The sequence below is a fragment of the Xiphias gladius genome, chromosome 20, assembly GCF_016859285.1.
Source record: "Xiphias gladius isolate SHS-SW01 ecotype Sanya breed wild chromosome 20, ASM1685928v1, whole genome shotgun sequence".
NCBI lineage: Eukaryota > Metazoa > Chordata > Actinopteri > Istiophoriformes > Xiphiidae > Xiphias > Xiphias gladius.
In genome coordinates, this window is record NC_053419.1 from 24443113 (window position 1) to 24459906 (window position 16794).

Genomic DNA, 16794 nt, shown 5'->3' on the forward strand with positions numbered 1-16794 from the left:
GAAAGTTAAACAACACACTCATTTTCTTCTTACAATGTTCATTGTTTGGTTTTAATTTATTACTAATCATAACAGAAATGATAAAATTAGTGATATGCTGATGTTTTTATCAAGAAGGAATCGATTTAATGTTAATGTCTGATATCAAGACAAGGATTACATTTCTCCTGTTAGTCAACACACACACACACACACACACACACACACACACCAGACATGAAGACTGATAGGAGCCTATTCATAGTGATTTTTACGACAGTCTGTTAAACAATGAGAGATTTGGACAGAGACACGACAAACAAGTTTATTGATGAGAAATATTTTTCATTTTCATGCATCCGCCTCCCGGTTTTCTGAAAAATGTTTGCACCAGAACTCTGCGATCCACCAGACGGAGGGCGGTGAAAGTTAGAGAAGCTCCACGTAATTGGCGGGAAACAGGCCGTAGTGTCCCCCAGGTCCGTAGCCTCTCCACCAACCTTCATCCACCATCTCTATCCCGGTTATGATGTCGTCCGGGTCAAAGGTGAGCTCGGTGTCGTCCACTGTGGAGCAGAGGTCACGGTGGTAAGGAACAGCGTGAATATTGACAGTGGTGTGCGTTGATGTTTTTGTAGGTGTGTTTGCATGTGCCTGCTTTTAATGAAACATTTTCAGTTTGCACATTAACGAGCTGAGTGGAAACGCCAGACGTTGAGAAAACAGAGAGCTGAACTATCCCAAAGGGTCTTCAGGATCCTCCTAGACCTGTCCACCGCGCATCTTGCTGGGCTGGTTCCTCTCTGTTTGTCCCTCCGACCGCCTGCTAGCCGCCCGCTTTGAGCTTCTGCCGCTGCTCCGACGCTTCATTCCCTCACCGACACCGACGCCCTGCCTTGTTTCTCTCCATCTGGGCTGCGACTCCGTTTGATTAGGGACGGAGCCACGTGTGAGCGAGCCCGAGACCCTGCCGCCGCCGCGCGAGTGAGCGGCGTCGGCAGACCGGGGACGGTTTCCTCCTCTTTAACTCAGCGGCGCCATTTACGAAAATGTTGATGAAAAAGGTCTCGTGCTCACGGTGCAGTTCACTGTGTCAGCGTAGTTTTTTTTGAATCCTCCTGAATGATCCTACATCAACCCTCTATTTATTTACCTGCCCAACAGCACTTCTGCAGCTGCGTTCCCCCCTCGAGCAGCACAACTGCACCACAGCACCACGGCGACTTAAAGCAGATGTTGACAGCCTTACATTTAACACTCATACTTCAAGCTTTTAGTTTAAAACATGGCCGTTTAGAGTTTCTTAGGAATTATGTTGAACTGGCCGAGTTATTTCCATGTGAGCCTCTGACTGAGCCACATGAGACTCGTCGCTCCCAGCGAGGGGAGGAAACCATCGAGTGTGTGAGGAGCCGTGAGGAGGCTGGAACCTTCCTCACATCAACACATGGAACCAACAGGAACGTCAGGTCTCCGTCACGTTCTCCACGTGGTTCCCCATCGTCTGAGCTCCGACTGCAGCTCTTTCAACGACCTCGTCTCGCTGCGTCCTCTTCTTCTGTGCTGGTTTAACGGCGGCGACTGGAGAATCGGCTCCACCGGCTGTTGATCGGCTCACGTTCACTCAGCAGCAGTGGAGGGAAACCAGACTTTTCTGGAGACTCATTTAAAATTTGCATTGGATTTGGATGGAAAGTCGTGTGTGTGTGTGTGTGTGTGTGTGTGTGTGTGTGTGTGTGTGCACATACCAGCCTGGTAATCATACAGAGCTCTGGCGCGGACGTTCTGTCCATTCACGTCCGCGGCCCGGTCTTCAGCCTTTTATTTAAGACAAGTCGTCAGATCATTTCACATCCTTTCTGAAGATGATAATTACACCGTGACATGTTCATATGACGACAGAGGGGGTCGCGGTCAGCCGAAACCCGAAACCGGCGCCGCGGCGCTACGACAGAGCGGACTCACTGTGTGGCCGTCCTGGTACACGTTCTCATACAGGTCCTCCTCCTCCGTCCCGGCCGGCGTTTGTTCTTCGTACACGTCGTCTTCTGCCGCGCACTCCTCTGTAGATCGGGTGAATTACTCATATTAGCGATTCAGTGCATGACAGGGTATTAAGTAATCTGTAGATGTACCAGCGCCACGATTTGAAAATACTCCATTACAGGTGAAGGCCCTGCGCTCAAAATGTCCCTCAAGTTCATAGGTATAATCAGGAAAATGTTTTTATGGTATCAAAAATGAAAGTACTCAAGCAGTAGACATGGCCAGTGTGAGTGTATCTAATGATAATCTATAGATATACTGATTTATAGTATTTCATTAGATTATTAATGTTATTGCATTAAAGCCTTAGCAGTTTTTACTGTTGTAGTTGGAGGCAATTTTTAACTATTTTATATAAGAAGCTGAAGCCGTTTTCCTTCCGGATGAATCCTCTGGTTGTTTTCTTCAAAATAAAACTCGTCGCTCATCAGCACAATTACCCAGAGTTCAGTTAAGTGACACCCTCAGATGTCCCCGTTTTGTCCGTCCAACGGTCCAAACATCACAATTAATCACTTTACTGTAATTCAGGATGAAGAAAAGCAGCAGCTGGATCCATGAAACGTTTGCTTGAAAGATGACTCGAACAATTAGTCCGTTATCAAGACAGTGGCTTATTAAGTTTTTGTTAATTGACCAATCAACTAACTGTTTAAGCTCCAATTTTACGTTGATTAAAATGCATCATATTTTAGCAGCTCCTCGCGTGTTTTGTGAGTAAAATCTTAACCTGTAAAGTAACCGCAGCTGTCGGATAAATGTAGTATAAAGTAGCATGAAATTGAAATACTCTGGTAAAGTTCGAGCTCCTCCGATTTCTAGTTGAGCGGAGTGGTTGATTTAATGTGCTTGAATTACATTCGGTCGCTGTTCCAGGAGTTACCAGGGGTGGCGAATGCTCAACAGCACCGAGCTCACTGATGTTGTTGCCTAACAGGTCATGTTTCGTACCTGGAGCGGCTTCTTCCGCGTCGTCGTCAAACTCGTCGGACCACCCCTCCTCCTCCTCCTCCGCGAAGGTCGTGTCTGTGAGGATGAAGGACAGAGAGACGGACATGTCCGGGCCACTTAGTCACCGTTTCGGTCCACCTGTCGGACACTGTGAGAATCTCACCGTTCGACCCAGGAACTCTTTTCTATTCAAAGCCGGCTCTTGATTCAGTAAATAGAAAAGCGTGTCCTAGTGTCAGGCTCCCGCTCAGTTGTTTACTCCCCTAAAACGCAATACGACACAGGTGCGTGGCCAAGGGGAGGTCCGGACAGAGCCAGGCCTCCTCAGGTTGACCACATTCACACTGACCTGTGGTCCCTGCTGGCGTGCGGGAGACAGCTGCCGCAGGCGAGCGAGACACCGCAGGGGTCGTGGGAGAGGTCGGGAGCGCAGCTGGAGCCGGGGGATACAGAGGCTGCGGCGGGGCTTGGCTCTCAGGGGATGTCTGGGATAGAAACGGACTCTGCAGCTTCCCTGGGGGACAGAGCGAAGACGTGGATATAGCGACCCGCTTCACGTTTCAGCAGGTGTTATTTACGCCGGGTTTCGGTCGCTTACCAGGTCTGGGAGCAGCAGCAGACGCTCTCTCGTTGGCCTCGAAGCTCTGCTCCCTCTGCTTGAACACGTCTCTTGGGTTAAATGTTCTCTGAGAAATCAGTGATCTGGCCTCCTGTGAACGAAAGCGAGATTTTCCTTCATACAAACCCGGCAACTTTTAACATAATGACAGAATCCTTCATTCTTCGTGCTTATACTCGCATTGGCTTTCTGCACGGATGCCGCAGAGTTGACGCCTGTCTTCTTCTCCTTCTCTTTTTCCTGCTGGGTCTAAAACAGACACACGATGTTACCTGCACCTTCTTTTCACATTGATATTGGTATTTAACGGCCTGAATGTGGAAGCTGCAGTTCTCCATTGGAAGGTTAAAGGAATTTCCAGTGTGTTTATTTACAGATGCGTAGTCAGTCCAAGCCTCAGGACGCCGGGAGGAAACAGTGCATTTGCTGGGGACTATTTTCAGTGGCGGATGAATCCGCATTTGGCGCTGTAGTGAGTGTTTGGGGCAGCAGGAAGGTGTGTGTGTGTGTGTGTGTGTGTGTGTGTGTGTGTGTGTGTGTGTGTGTGTGTGTGTGTGTGAGAGACTGAGTCTAAATAAGCTACAGCGTGTTTGTTCATAGTGATGAAGGAACGTGTCGCCCAGAGCAAGAAAGATGTAGAACCATCACCAGAATGATCCGTTTGATTCCCAGTTAAACCAGCTCACCGGTCGCAGTTGCTCCCTCTCTCTCTCCTCTTCTTCTCTCTGCTTCTGGTAAATCCTGCCGCCCACATAAAAAACAACAAGCAAAAGACAGCGGCGTTGACTCTTTGGTGATGTGTTCGTCGTTGTCGTGTGTTGGCATGGCCGGATTAACCCCCTGGGGGGGCCAAGGGAGAGAAAACTCCTATTGACCCCCATTCCCGCATGTCAGTTTCCTTATTTTCCCCAGAGACCCAGAAACCAAAGCTGACACCAGGTAGCTAATTAATTGGTTGGTTAATGAAGTTAATTGGTTAATTAAGTCATTTTTTAAGTAAAAATGGCACCAAAAAAAAAAAAAAAATCACTGATACCAGCTTTTGACCAGTTTCTCATTTTTCTATCATAACACACAAACATATCAACCTCTGGGGCTTTCACTGATGGTCAGACAGCTCAGAGGTTATTAACTTATTAGCTTCAGGGAGTAACGATGGGCAGTTTCTACTACAATCAATCAATCGATTGTTAAAGGAGGTAACTGTCAGACGTATTGATAGTGAAAACAATCGCTGGTTGCAGCTTTACACTTCTTCTGCGATGGATATATTTGATAAAACCCTTTACAACAAATGAGCAACAAATCTTAACTCAAACAGTGAAGCTCTTAAAACCACATTTCAACACAGAGTCCCTCCACGGGACCGGGGCCCCAGGACGGAGGATGGGGGACCCATCGGAGCTGATACCGTGCTTTTGAGCTGAAACGTTCTGTCAAACTTGGGATTAATCAAAGTGTTTAGACTCAAATGATGTGCAGAAAACGGTGTGGCTGTTGGGGCCCCTGGGGGTCTGTGGGGTAGCTGACAATCCAGCCTTGTGTGTTCGACTCACTTCTCCTGTTCCATCTGCTTCGCCCGCTTCTCCTCCATCTCCCTCCTCTCCCTCTCCAGCCTTTGCCTCTCCAGCTCTGCTCGTCTGGTCTCCTCCCGGCGACGGACCTCTTCCTCCCTCTGAAGAAGAAAGTCGTGTCGTTGTCAGGTAAACTAGAGACGCTCGGGGCTGCATGGCCGGCGTTTCACGTGTGTGATAAATGTGAAGAGAAACCTGAGTTTGGACCCAGAAGTCGCTCTTCTTGGTTTCTTGAATTTCCTCCACAGCATTGACCTTGCGATACACTGAGCCCTGAAACAGCAGCAGAGGGTGAATTGTGAAACTGTAAATTAGGCCTAATCGCACCCATTTCCGCCTCATGCTTCTGCGGCGCGTGACGTCGCGTGTCTCCTCACCACAGGTCCTCTGGGTGCGTCTCTGTATTCTGTTGGTTTGTAGAAATTGAAGTTCGCCCCAGACGCTTTGGCCACTTTTGCCAAGATGGTCTCCGGCTCCACGTCCTCCTCCCCCCGGGCGTTGATAGTCACATGGGCCCCCTGCGATCACACACGTGTCAGGGAAATCAGTTACGCCGGGTTTTCACAGCGTCCCGCACGGAAAGCGGCGTGGACAGAAGATGGAGCCACGAGCGGGCGTGTTGGGGGAATGTTGACACATTTTAAACAGGAAGTAAAGATGACATTGAAAAAAATATGGAGAGGAGATTTTATCCCTGTGTGATATGATCATACGGTTATCTTAACTTTCACTATTTCTTAAAATGAAACTGAGGGCAGAAAGACCCACAGACGAGCGGCGACTGAAGGCGGCGGCAGTAAAGGCCCGGAAAAGCAGCTCGAGGGAGGAAACTCGGCACTCGGTGACGTCCATGGGTTCCAGACTTCAGCCAGTCATTGGCCGCAAAGGATTTTCATCCGAGTATTTAAAATAATCCTCATATTTATAGTTATGTCGGATAGCCCCTCATTTTCAGAGGCTCAAAAGTAATTGGACAATTTATAAAAACGGCTGTAATTCCTAAACGGTTAATGTGGCATTTTCGTCAAACCCCTTGAATTAAAGCTGAAAGTTGACACCTCCATCACATCTCGATGGCTTCGGTTCAGATCCACTGTGGTTTCGCACAGAGGCAAGTTTACAAAAACATGTGGCACTGTCCAAATACTTACGGACCTAACTGAGTAACCACATGTGGGTCTGAGTGTTTTTCGTGTGAGACATGAACACGTGCAGGCCTTGAAACACATTTCCCTACTGGGACGATCCAGTCGTGACCGACGCACTCTTCAGTGTGATACACGCTCTCGGAGGATACAACAACAAATACAATAAATATAATTTATTTTTTTCAAAGAAACGCGAAGCGGTAAAAAATAGGTGACTTTTTCAATCGTTCTATCCAGGACAGCAGTGTTTTATTGGCAGTAGCGGAATAACCCAAAGTCAGACTCACCTTGAGGAAGTTGGCCATGGAGCCCACGTGGTTGGCACATATCCCTTTCCGAGAGTCCTTCACGCCTTCGCCTGTCTGTTGCACACGTACACATGCGATCACACATATAGACAAAGGACACGCACGTGTAAAGACAAACATTATTGTATGTGTCTTGTGGTGTGTGTGTGTGTGTGTGTGTGTGTGTGGGTGTGGGTGTGTGCGCGCATGTTGCGTGTCTCACCCAGTTTATGAGGACGTATTTGGGGAGACCAGAGTTGGGGTCCTGGACCCGACAGAAAGCGTACATCACCTTCCCACTGTTCAGCTCCTCCACCATCTCCTCTAATCCACCATCTACACACACACACACACACACACACACACACACACAGGATTATCATCAGATGAAACGATTATGGAATAAAATGCATTGAACACTGTGAAATCAGTGTGTAGTGTTGTCTCCCCCTCATGTTTCCGGTGCATATGATTTGTTATTACTTCCAACAAAGAGGCATTACCTCACTAAACGTCTCACATCGTTTCATTTAAACTGTCTGAGGCACAACAAGGTCACATCGTCCGATATTAGTGGAAAAAAATGAATCTAAATGTATGTATCAGAACTTTGCTTCTTCTTCTTTCTTCTCCCATGAATCATCTGACGACCCCTCAGGTTCATCTGGTGACCCCCTGGAGGGGCCCGGCCCCCAGGTCTGGAACCAGTGGACTATACTCTGGTCCCTGTCTCTGACGTAGCTAAAAGCAGCTCCAGCAGTAAAACGCTGCCGAAGCCTCCGAGACTCAGGATCAATGATCCATTAGAATCAGAGACCAGTCACAGGAGACAGGTCCCAGCACAGTGAAGTACTTTTACTGTGATACTGGGACTACAGGAAGTACTTTTACTGTGATACTGGGACTACAGGAAGTACTTTTACTGTGATACTGGAACAACATGAGGTACTTTTACTGTGATACTGGAACTACAGGAAGTACTTTTACTGTGATACTAGAACTACAGGAAGTACTTTTACTGTGATACTGGAACTACAGGAAGTACTTTTACTGTGATACTGGAACTACAGGAAGTACTTTTACTGTGATACTGGGACTACAGGAACTACTTTTACTGTGATACTGGAACTACAGGAAGTATTTTTACTGTGATACTGGAACGACAAGAAGTACTTTTACTGTGATACTGGGACTACAGGAAGTACCTTTACTGTGATACTAAAACTACAGGAAGTACTTTTACTGTGATACTGGAACTACATGAAGTACTTTTACTGTGATACTGGAACTACAGGAAGTACTTTTACTGTGATACTGGGACTACAGGAAGTACTTTTACTGTGATACTGGGACTACAGGAAGTACTTTTACTGTGATACTGGAACTACATGAAATTCTCCAAAAGCCGTCTTTTTTCTAATATATAAACAGCAACATGATGGAGGCAGTTGTGCATTTTTTTTGTCCATGTGTCTCGGACGAGTCACATTGGCTTCTCTCTGATGCAGGCAGGTGTCAACCACTCGTCCTCTATAAATATCTTTAGCTATAGATGCCTCATCCGTTTTCACTGATCCTGGCCTGAAGGAAGCTTTGACCATTAACGGCTGCAGTTCACAGACTAATTGAGAGTCCGCTTAGAAACAGAAAATTCCGAATGGGTGCGACGTCCAGATGCGAGGCACGGAAACTTTGCGCCGGTCGACGGAGGTGAAAATCCCATCAGTGAAAGTTGGACAAACTTGGGGGGAACCCCAAACAATGAGCCTAAGCGACTAGTTAAACATTTTATTGAGGGTTACGGTACATCAATCAGATCTTACCTCCCTTCTCTGCCAGGCGAATGTCATTACTGTTGCCTTCATAAGTAAACAGCGCCCTGAAAACATAATTATAGAGGAGCACATGATGTGGGGGTGTGGATAGACAGATGCTTCCAGGTTCCAGGAAGTGAAGTTGGTAACTTAAGACTCACCAGTTTGTACCCAGCTTGCTGTCCACCACTTCTTTATAAGCGGCCATGAGTGCAGGACCATTCTTACTCAAATTCACTGCCATTTTGATCCAGGTTTCCTCATTCACAGTCCAAACCGGCTGCAAATAATCCGACACAAATCCGCACCGAGATCCCACAGGCTGGGGAGACGTGGAAACAAAAAACCCAAAGAAAGAAAAGAGGAGAAACTCCAGGTGGATGGAAAAAAAAAAGTCCCCAGAGTCAGAGCAGAACGACTGCGACTCTGAATGATCAGGATTTCCAGAGCAGATTTTCCTCCGCCCTGATGTGTCAAACCAGTCGGGGAAGAACATCAAGACCTGATCGACCACATTCTTACAGAAGTTACTCACCTCCGAGTTACACTCAGTCATTCATCAACAGCAGAATAATGTGTCTGAACGAGGGAATATACACTTCTTCGTGTGCTTACTGGCTCTGTTCTCCTCTGCGCCGTCCCCACCGAGAGTCGGGGATCTCCTCACGCAAGGCTCCAGTCCCCTGGTGGATCTGACGGCTCCTTCTCTCCGCTTACCTTTGGGTCTCATCCGCACGGCTGCTGCGACGCCTCAACAGACACCAGCCTATTCCCCCACATCAGCGGCACGTCGAGGGGAACCCGGCGCGTGCAGGCGCGCAGGCAACCACCAGGGGGGGTTTCAACATAGGAAATATGAAAATGCTTCCACCAGTGGGGACAAAAGCCCAGAGCTGGAGACTCACCGGATCCGTCTCAACATGAAACCGAATTACTTGCTGTCACCAAATCCCGCGTGCAGACTCAAACCAACAATGTGTTAGTTGGCCGCCCGTCACTTGTCTGACCTCTCCTCTCTGTCACTGGCGTGTTTCAATAGGTTTTTGCTCTTTCCACAGGATTTGTGACACAGTGTGAGTTTCACGTGTAATGAGGTTCAGCAGGGGATCAGCGGAAACCCAAGCTGGACATCTTCACTCTAATCCTCTGCTCCAGTGTCCCGCAGCATTCGGGGTCACAGCTCTCCACCCCGTGGGGATCAGCACCGTTTCCTCATCGGCTGGACCGGGCGCTCCCTCGTGTGCCGCGCGAGGGACGTCTCGGAGGTGCTACGAGGCAGTCAGCCACAGCACTGGCAAGTATACATTTCTCTTGGAGCCCCGCTCTGCTGAACAAGTGATGGATCACCCTTGAACACACACAGACACTAAACAGTTTTGGTCCACACACTCAGAAATGGACTTTAAAGGCTTCGCTTTCCCAGTTGTGCAATGTGATGACCACGTGCTATTTCAAAAATAGTTTGTGTCTATGTTTGTGTTCCGATGTAAAGCGTGTAGGAGCCCTTTTCTCCCTTTGCGCAGCGACGTCCTCCAGTTTCTTAAAATAAGCAACTTTCCCCAAGACGGACTTGAGATGTCTTCACGGTCTCTCTTCACCGTTGATCCCTCATACGTCCCAACGAGTGCCCTCCCTCCCAGCTTTTTAGTTGTAAATCTCGCTGACTTAACCCGCGGTCGTTCTCATATGAGCGTACCTCGCACTCCCGGTCACGTGAGCCGGGGGCACATGGATGCCCGGAGCTAGTCACCCACCTCGGCGTGCCGACACGCCCAGTGACGACGCGAACATGCCGGCGTTTAGCAGGCGTGATGTTCAGCACGGTCGCCATCTCAGTTCAGCTGCTCCTCCAGCCGCGCGCGTAGAAGTTTCTCCGTTCCCATGGGGGCCTGAATCTGCTTTCGAGCAAAGTGCTTTTCGGATCATAGAAAATCCGACAGTCCCGCTTCTCACCATTTGATCGGGGTCAGCTGTTTGGAAGTGGGGAGCTAGGTGGGGTTTGAGCTCTCGTTTCCCTTCTCCGCGCACCCACTTCAGTCCCTTTTTCACACAAACAACCGAGTTCAGCGCCATAAGTGACTTCCAGGAGACAGCGTCTGGAATCTCCGTGTCAGAGACAATGTGTGCATCCCTGGGCTCTAACAAACACGTTAAATGTGTTTCCCTCCTCATTCATGGTGTTAAAATGTATAGATGTATTTTTGTCCGTAGCGCCCAGTCCTAGATGCGACAGTGTCTGTGTGGTGGATCGGCCTGTTTCTGTCTGTTTGACAGATGTGACTTGGACAGAAACAGGAGCAGCCATTGACTGCTACAATGGCAGGAACAGGGATCACTCCCTTTCTCACTGATGGCGATCGTGTGTGTCTCTCTGTGTGTGTGTGTCTGTCTGTGTGGTTGTATGCATGCGTGAGGGTGATTGTGGGCTCTGATAAGCGGTTTTTCCTCTTACTCGAAGATGTCCCACCCTGGCTGCTGAATCTCTGCCCACATCTCTGATTTTTACAGATTCAGAGAGCAAGCCACAAATAAGAAAACAAAACGAAACGCTGGTTATTCTGATTATCATCTCTACTCCCGCCTTACCTCTGAGATACGTTGTGTGTGTGCTCGTGTATGGGTAAGATTAATGAGATTTTTGTTCCCTATAATGGGCACATACTGCATTAGCCTTTTTTGGGGTACACTCACAGAGTTGTCTCTCCTTCCCTGTTCGGATTGGACTCCAGGGGCCTGTACCGCGATGCGAGATCGGTCGGTCATCCAGCTCTTTGTGCGCCACTCGGGTTTTCCTGAATCACCCCGGTAGCCTGTGCCGCTCTGGCGCAGGTGAACTTCAGAGGATCGGATCAAAGCCTGCCAACAGCCCAACAGCTGACCAGTCAGATCACTGGAAACACCAAGGCGTCGCTCCTGCAGGATCCCGACAGGGGAAAGAAAGAGTTTACAATAAAGCGACAAGTAATAAAATCAATAAACATATTTGTAGATCGGCTGATTTGTTTCGCTGGCCCAGGCTTTCTGCCCTGACAAGCAGAGCGATAAATAATAACACAAAAGTTCCTGTTTCCATTTAATTCCCGACAGGATTCCTGAAAGTGGTGATGATTTATTCCTCTTCTGCACTTTGTGGTGATAGTTGGAAATAAAACAAAACCCCGTGTTGTCTTTAATTACACGAATAATTCACACACTGTTAAATATTTGGACGACACCCTCAGTGCCGATGTTTGTGTCCAGCTGATGAATTGAAATTCCCAGTTGGACGGGACTGATATTATGGGGGGAGGTGTGGGATAAAATATTCCACATGGTAATTTAACTCGTCTTTCAGGTCAGGTTTTAAACTTTGTGAAATTACAGGAAAATAGTGTTCCTCTGTTTTACTTCAGGACATGTCTACATTTTGGGACTTTTTTTAAACTGATGGGAGTATTGCTATTTCTTGTGTGGTATTTGTGATTTTACTCTAAATCCGTCTTCCAGTACTGAGGACTGGTATATGTGATGATGTTAAATACTAGTTATATAGGCTGTTATACCGTAGATAAAATCAGTTACAGTGGGGTGGACTAACCAAGAGCGGACACCGGTACTTACGCGGCGTATTAGTTCCCAAATAGGCCTGGGTGTTTGTGCGGTAGATAAAACTCAGTGATCCACTTTAAAATACAAGGACAAGGACAAGGCTCCGGACGGGACTTAAATTACAGGAGCAGCAGCCAGTCAGCTGAAAAACAAGAGGTCATTTCGGCTGTAACTATTACTTGGGGCCAGGGGGTGAAAAATGACCCATATATGCTCTGGATAAGATTAAAAATTGCTGACCAGGACAGGTAATATTAAAATCACCTCACGTCCCCTAAAGAAATAAATAACATGCCGAGAGGCTTTAGGTCCGGTGCTCCCTCTCTCTCTTAGCTCTGGTTTTGGTCTCCACCAGCCCCTGAGGGAAACATCTGGCTCCTCAGCTGCTAAATGCTCCACTATGTTCACCAGCTGCTCTCTGACTGTGTGCTGACGTCTAAAGACACTTAAGAAGAAACTTTCTTATCTTTTTATAAATTACAGGCAAATCTATGTGAATGGGTCACCCAAAGGAATTCCACACGGGAAACACTGCTCTCCTAGCACTCTTGAGTGTTAATCCAATTTTCCAGTGTTACACTACTTGTTGACATTAATTTAATTACATAGCGTTTTCCTTAACACACACACACACACACTCAGTGTGTGACGGGCTGGCAGACGATCCTGTTAGTAAATGAATGGTTGATTGATGGACCGAAGCTCATGAGCAAATTGCCCCCTGGGGCTATAAGCTCCCTCCCCCATCCATCCTCCCTCCTTTCTCCCCTCTTGTCAATTCTTTAGCAACCCCCGCATCCGCCCTCACCTCCACCCCCCCGCCCGGGGTTTTACCCCCATACTCTCCTCTCTCCCTCTGCCTGCTTCTCCGTTCTTATCTGCTCCGGCTGTCACAGGTAACGTTAACATTCTCCCTCTCGCCGCTCCTGCTCTTCAGTTTCGGGAGGTTTGCAGGGTCGATAGAGGAGTACGCCCACGCTCGCATACACACCTCATCTGAGAATTTCAGCCCAGTCCACTTAGGAGATACGTTGGTGACACCTTATAACAAAGCCCGCAATTTACAGTGTTATTTAATTATAGGATTCAGGCACCAATAAAACACTGACTGGCTTCTACTGGTATTTAAATGTAGGTACAGTGGAGGAAAACGGAATATATGGGGAACAGGGGAGTAACAACTGGGTATTTTAGAGGAAAGGCGAAATAAATGATGCCTACAGGGTATGGTACTTGGAAACAAAGCTGAAGTTTGGGGGAAATGTCGTTAAAACAATGTTTTTGCCGTGTAATTAAAGAATAAAGAGAAGAGTAAGACAAACGTGCTATTATGTGTGATGAGCTGACATTTGAGAAGATGTAAATGAGGCGCTCCAGGTGCAGACGGAGCCTCTTTAGGCAGCTGTCTTCCTCCAGCAATAACCTTTCACTACAGCTGTCAATGACCTCACCCCTCAACCATTTCATTGAACGTACATGCATGTTTTCTTACACTAGACTCAGATTCTCCCATATCCCCTGACAAAAAGTACACTTCAGAAATATAAAAACCACGAAGAAGACTTTTTCTTATTTTGGAGAGAGTTTGTAAATGAGCTGCAGTTCTCACTGGGGGGGGGGGTGTTTTAATAGTGAGAGTTCGGCTTTTACAGTGTCTCATTTCCTCTCTGTTTCTGTGCTGTAATGAGCTTTGAGCTGTATAAACACACACACACACACACACACACAAGCCACTAAATTGTTCTCTTACCGCTGAAGCTAAATGTCATTGATTCTGTGTCCCTGCAGAAATTTCTACGCCGACATGTTACTGACACAGTCATGACCTTTAGGCTCTGCAAGGCCAGAAGACTGATTGACTTCTGAGCAAAAGTAACGTAACATGAGTGAAGCTTGTCGGGAGGCTCCGTCTGTTCGAAGTCACCAGCTGGACCGGCTCGGCTTGTTAAATACGACCATTTCTGGAAAAATGTTTGAATGAATGTCTGACTTTGAAACTTTTTTTTTCAAAGCGATCACAGATCAGAAACTCCAAGTAGAATGGAGCCTACTAAATTCCTAAACCCAATAGAGGCAATGCATTCATTATGTAACTCATTATGTTCAGACAACAGCAGCACCAGAAAAAAAACATCTCCTGACGTGGGGGGGGGGGTCACTTCTCCTGTTTACCTCACGATCACGATTAAATATCTGTCAGAAGTCAAGTTTCCATCTGAATCTGGCACAAATTTTAAACACATTTCCAGAAAAACCCTGCAGAAGAAAATGCCTGTGGGTTCGCATTTGAAGAGCTGGGTGCTTTGAGATAAACAGCCGGTGGAGGCGATTCTCCGGTGGCTGCCGTTAAGCCTCCACAGAAGAGGAGGACACGGCGAGATGACTGGAGCTTTGACTGAGTGCCAGTCCACACAAATAAGAACAAAGAATATCGTGTGTTATATGTGCTTGGGATTTATCATCACTAATTTGTCATAACTGCTCATTTGGCAGTGAACGGCTACTAAACACTTCCCTGACGAACGTTTCCAAACCTTAAATTTCAGGTGTTTGACCTTTTTCATGCCCTTTTCACTTCTGTTTTTTCCCCACTCGTGCCCTTTCACTGAAACTTTTAAAATTAAACACTATGACCAACTCAGTCTGAACTCCGACCTCTCTGCTTTTCCACTGACTGCAAACATTAAGGACAAAACCGAGAAAGCGTTTCACATGCCTGCTCTGAAAATAGTATTTGGGTGTGTCTAGTGTACACAGCTTTATTTTAATTCTCACTGTCTTGAAGGATAAGGCAGATAATCTATAGTTTTCTTCTTGTCAGCAAATCCCATGAGAGCACCAGAAAGGTTGGGCTCTCAACATTTTTCGACTTCCCTACTCTGTCTGGATTTGATGTACACTTATTTATCTACATGGCCCAATTAGCCCCGTGCAAACATTTGTTGTTAGGCACCTGTTGACCCCCGCTACACATGACAGTTTCACTGTTTCCCCAGTCACCCAGAGACCGAACAGAGTACTCGACTAGTCGATTGACAGAATATTATTTGGCAACAATAACTGACTGTCTTTTTTTAAAAGTCATTTTTTTTAAGCAAACATCCCAGAAATTCAATGATACCAGCTTCTAAAATCTGAATATTTGGTTTTCCCAGTTTTCTATGAGAATAAACTCAACATCTTCGGGTTTTTGACTGTTTTCAGACAAAGAAAAAGCAATTTGAAAAAGGTTAGCTTGGGCTCCAGTGATGAATGAGGCATTTTTCACTACTTTCTGACATTTTACACACAAGCCAATCAATCAATCGTTAAAGAAAACATTTGTCAGATGTACTGATAATGAAAATAATTGTTGGTTGTGGCCTTACACTACTTTTGTAAAGGACTGAAACGACCTTGCCTGAGGTTTCTTCTGCCTGTTAATTATCTGGCGAAATTAAAGCAGATTGACGAGACAAAACTTTACAACAAATGAGCAACTTATATCAACTAAAACAGATCAGGTCCTGAGGCTAGATGTTGACTCAGGGTCCCTCTACAAGACCAGGGCCAAAAGATGCAGGATGGAGGACCTGTTATAGTTGACACTGTTCCACAGTGATGCAAATTTCTAACTAATTAGAGATTAATCAAATTATGTAGACCCGAGATGTTTGGAATAAACCCGGGGGTCCGGGGCCCCTGGGCGGCGTCCCGCTTTGTCTGGTCGGCAATCCATCTTTGATCGCTGCTTGCTTTAACCTCTGACCGAATTATTGGCGATGAACTAGCTCCAACGTGTAATCTAACCAAAACCACATAATGTCTGATGTTCTGTTTCTACAGGGGTTAAATACAGACTGTGCGCAGTCGCCACAAGCTGTGAATAAGAACTCTTCGGAGCTGTTAGTGGTAAATTATAAATATGTACTGGATATTATGTCTGAACTGGACAGCGGTGGAAAGTAACTAAATACATTCACTAAAATACCGTACTTAAGTACAATTTTGTGGCACTTGTCCTTACTTGTATTTACCCTACTTTAACATGATCCTAATATCGTACTTTCTACTGCACCACATTTATTTGACGGTTTTTATAACTAGTTACTCTACTCAAATGGTAGTAAAAGACTAAACTAACGATTCCCAACTTTTTTGACTTGTGACCCTCTGCTCCAACAGTCGAATGCTGCTGAAGCCTCCGTGACTCAGGATCAACGATCCGATCGCGTCACCGGAGACAGGTCACTGCACGAGTGTAACGCCTCAGGGTGGCGGGAACTCAGCTGCATGACTCAGGCACCGGTAAAAGCTCCAAACAGTTCACCTTTATTAAGGCTCGGCTGACACGAGCAGGGCGCGGGGCAGTGATCGGCAACCAGCGGGCAGGGAAACCAGGCGAAAACTGCACAGCAGACGGTCTGGCAGAGAATGGGTGGAAATGGGCAGGTATTTATAGTAGGGGCTGATTGGAGAATCAGGAACAGGTGAGCAGGGGGTTGGGGAAGTGTCAGGTGGCCAAAAGGCGGGAAGCGCCGGGGTTGCTGCAGGACAGGAGGAGGTGGCAGGGTCTAAAATGACAGCAGAGTTAGGAACGTGGCAAGGACAGGCAGCGGATGAATGAACCCACGAAAGAACTGGGACAGCTAGCACTTTTACTGCTGATGCTTTCACTACCTTTAGCTGATAATACTTTTGTTCTTTAAGTTAAGTAAGATTATGGATTTTATCGGTACTTTTACTCAAGTAGAGGATCCGCGTGCTTCGTCTATCACTGGTACTGGCTGCAGACGGGTACGGATACGG

The 16794-nt window shown here is 46.9% G+C and overlaps 1 protein-coding gene across 4 annotated transcripts; it reads right to left on the reverse strand.

The window, feature by feature from the left end:
* Positions 1-203: 203 nt before the first annotated feature.
* LOC120806507 (drebrin-like protein B) lies at positions 204-16409 on the reverse strand. Of its 4 annotated transcripts, none has more exons than XM_040157741.1 (17): positions 16316-16403; positions 11110-11331; positions 8580-8740; positions 8428-8483; positions 6828-6940; positions 6605-6679; positions 5547-5687; positions 5365-5442; positions 5152-5270; positions 4282-4336; positions 3796-3844; positions 3575-3703; positions 3326-3490; positions 2977-3051; positions 1945-2042; positions 1728-1797; positions 204-545 (listed from the first exon to the last, which is right to left on the reverse strand). In XM_040157741.1, exons 2-17 carry the CDS (start codon positions 11179-11181, stop codon positions 409-411), a joined length of 1593 nt encoding a protein of 530 aa, XP_040013675.1. In that variant the 5' UTR covers positions 11182-11331; positions 16316-16403; the 3' UTR covers positions 204-408. The 4 variants fall into 4 exon arrangements, with proteins under 4 accessions (XP_040013675.1, XP_040013674.1, XP_040013678.1 ...); XM_040157740.1 differs by having other exon boundaries at positions 3575-3686; positions 3776-3844; XM_040157744.1 differs by lacking the exons at positions 8428-8483; positions 8580-8740 and having other exon boundaries at positions 3575-3686; positions 3776-3844; positions 16316-16409.
* Positions 16410-16794: the final 385 nt, after the last annotated feature.

Bases quoted from the DNA above. Each gene is read 5' to 3' on its own strand.
- LOC120806507 (XM_040157740.1), bottom strand. From the start codon at position 11,181: ATGACCGACCGATCTCGCATCGCGGTACAGGCCCCTGGAGTCCAATCC. The intron at 6,941-8,427 runs GTAAGATCTGAT...GTGTGTGTGTAG, and splicing joins TCGCCTGGCAGAGAAGGGAG to ATGGTGGATTAGAGGAGATG. The intron at 5,688-6,604 runs GTGAGTCTGACT...GTGTGATCGCAG, and splicing joins CCATGGCCAACTTCCTCAAG to GGGGCCCATGTGACTATCAA.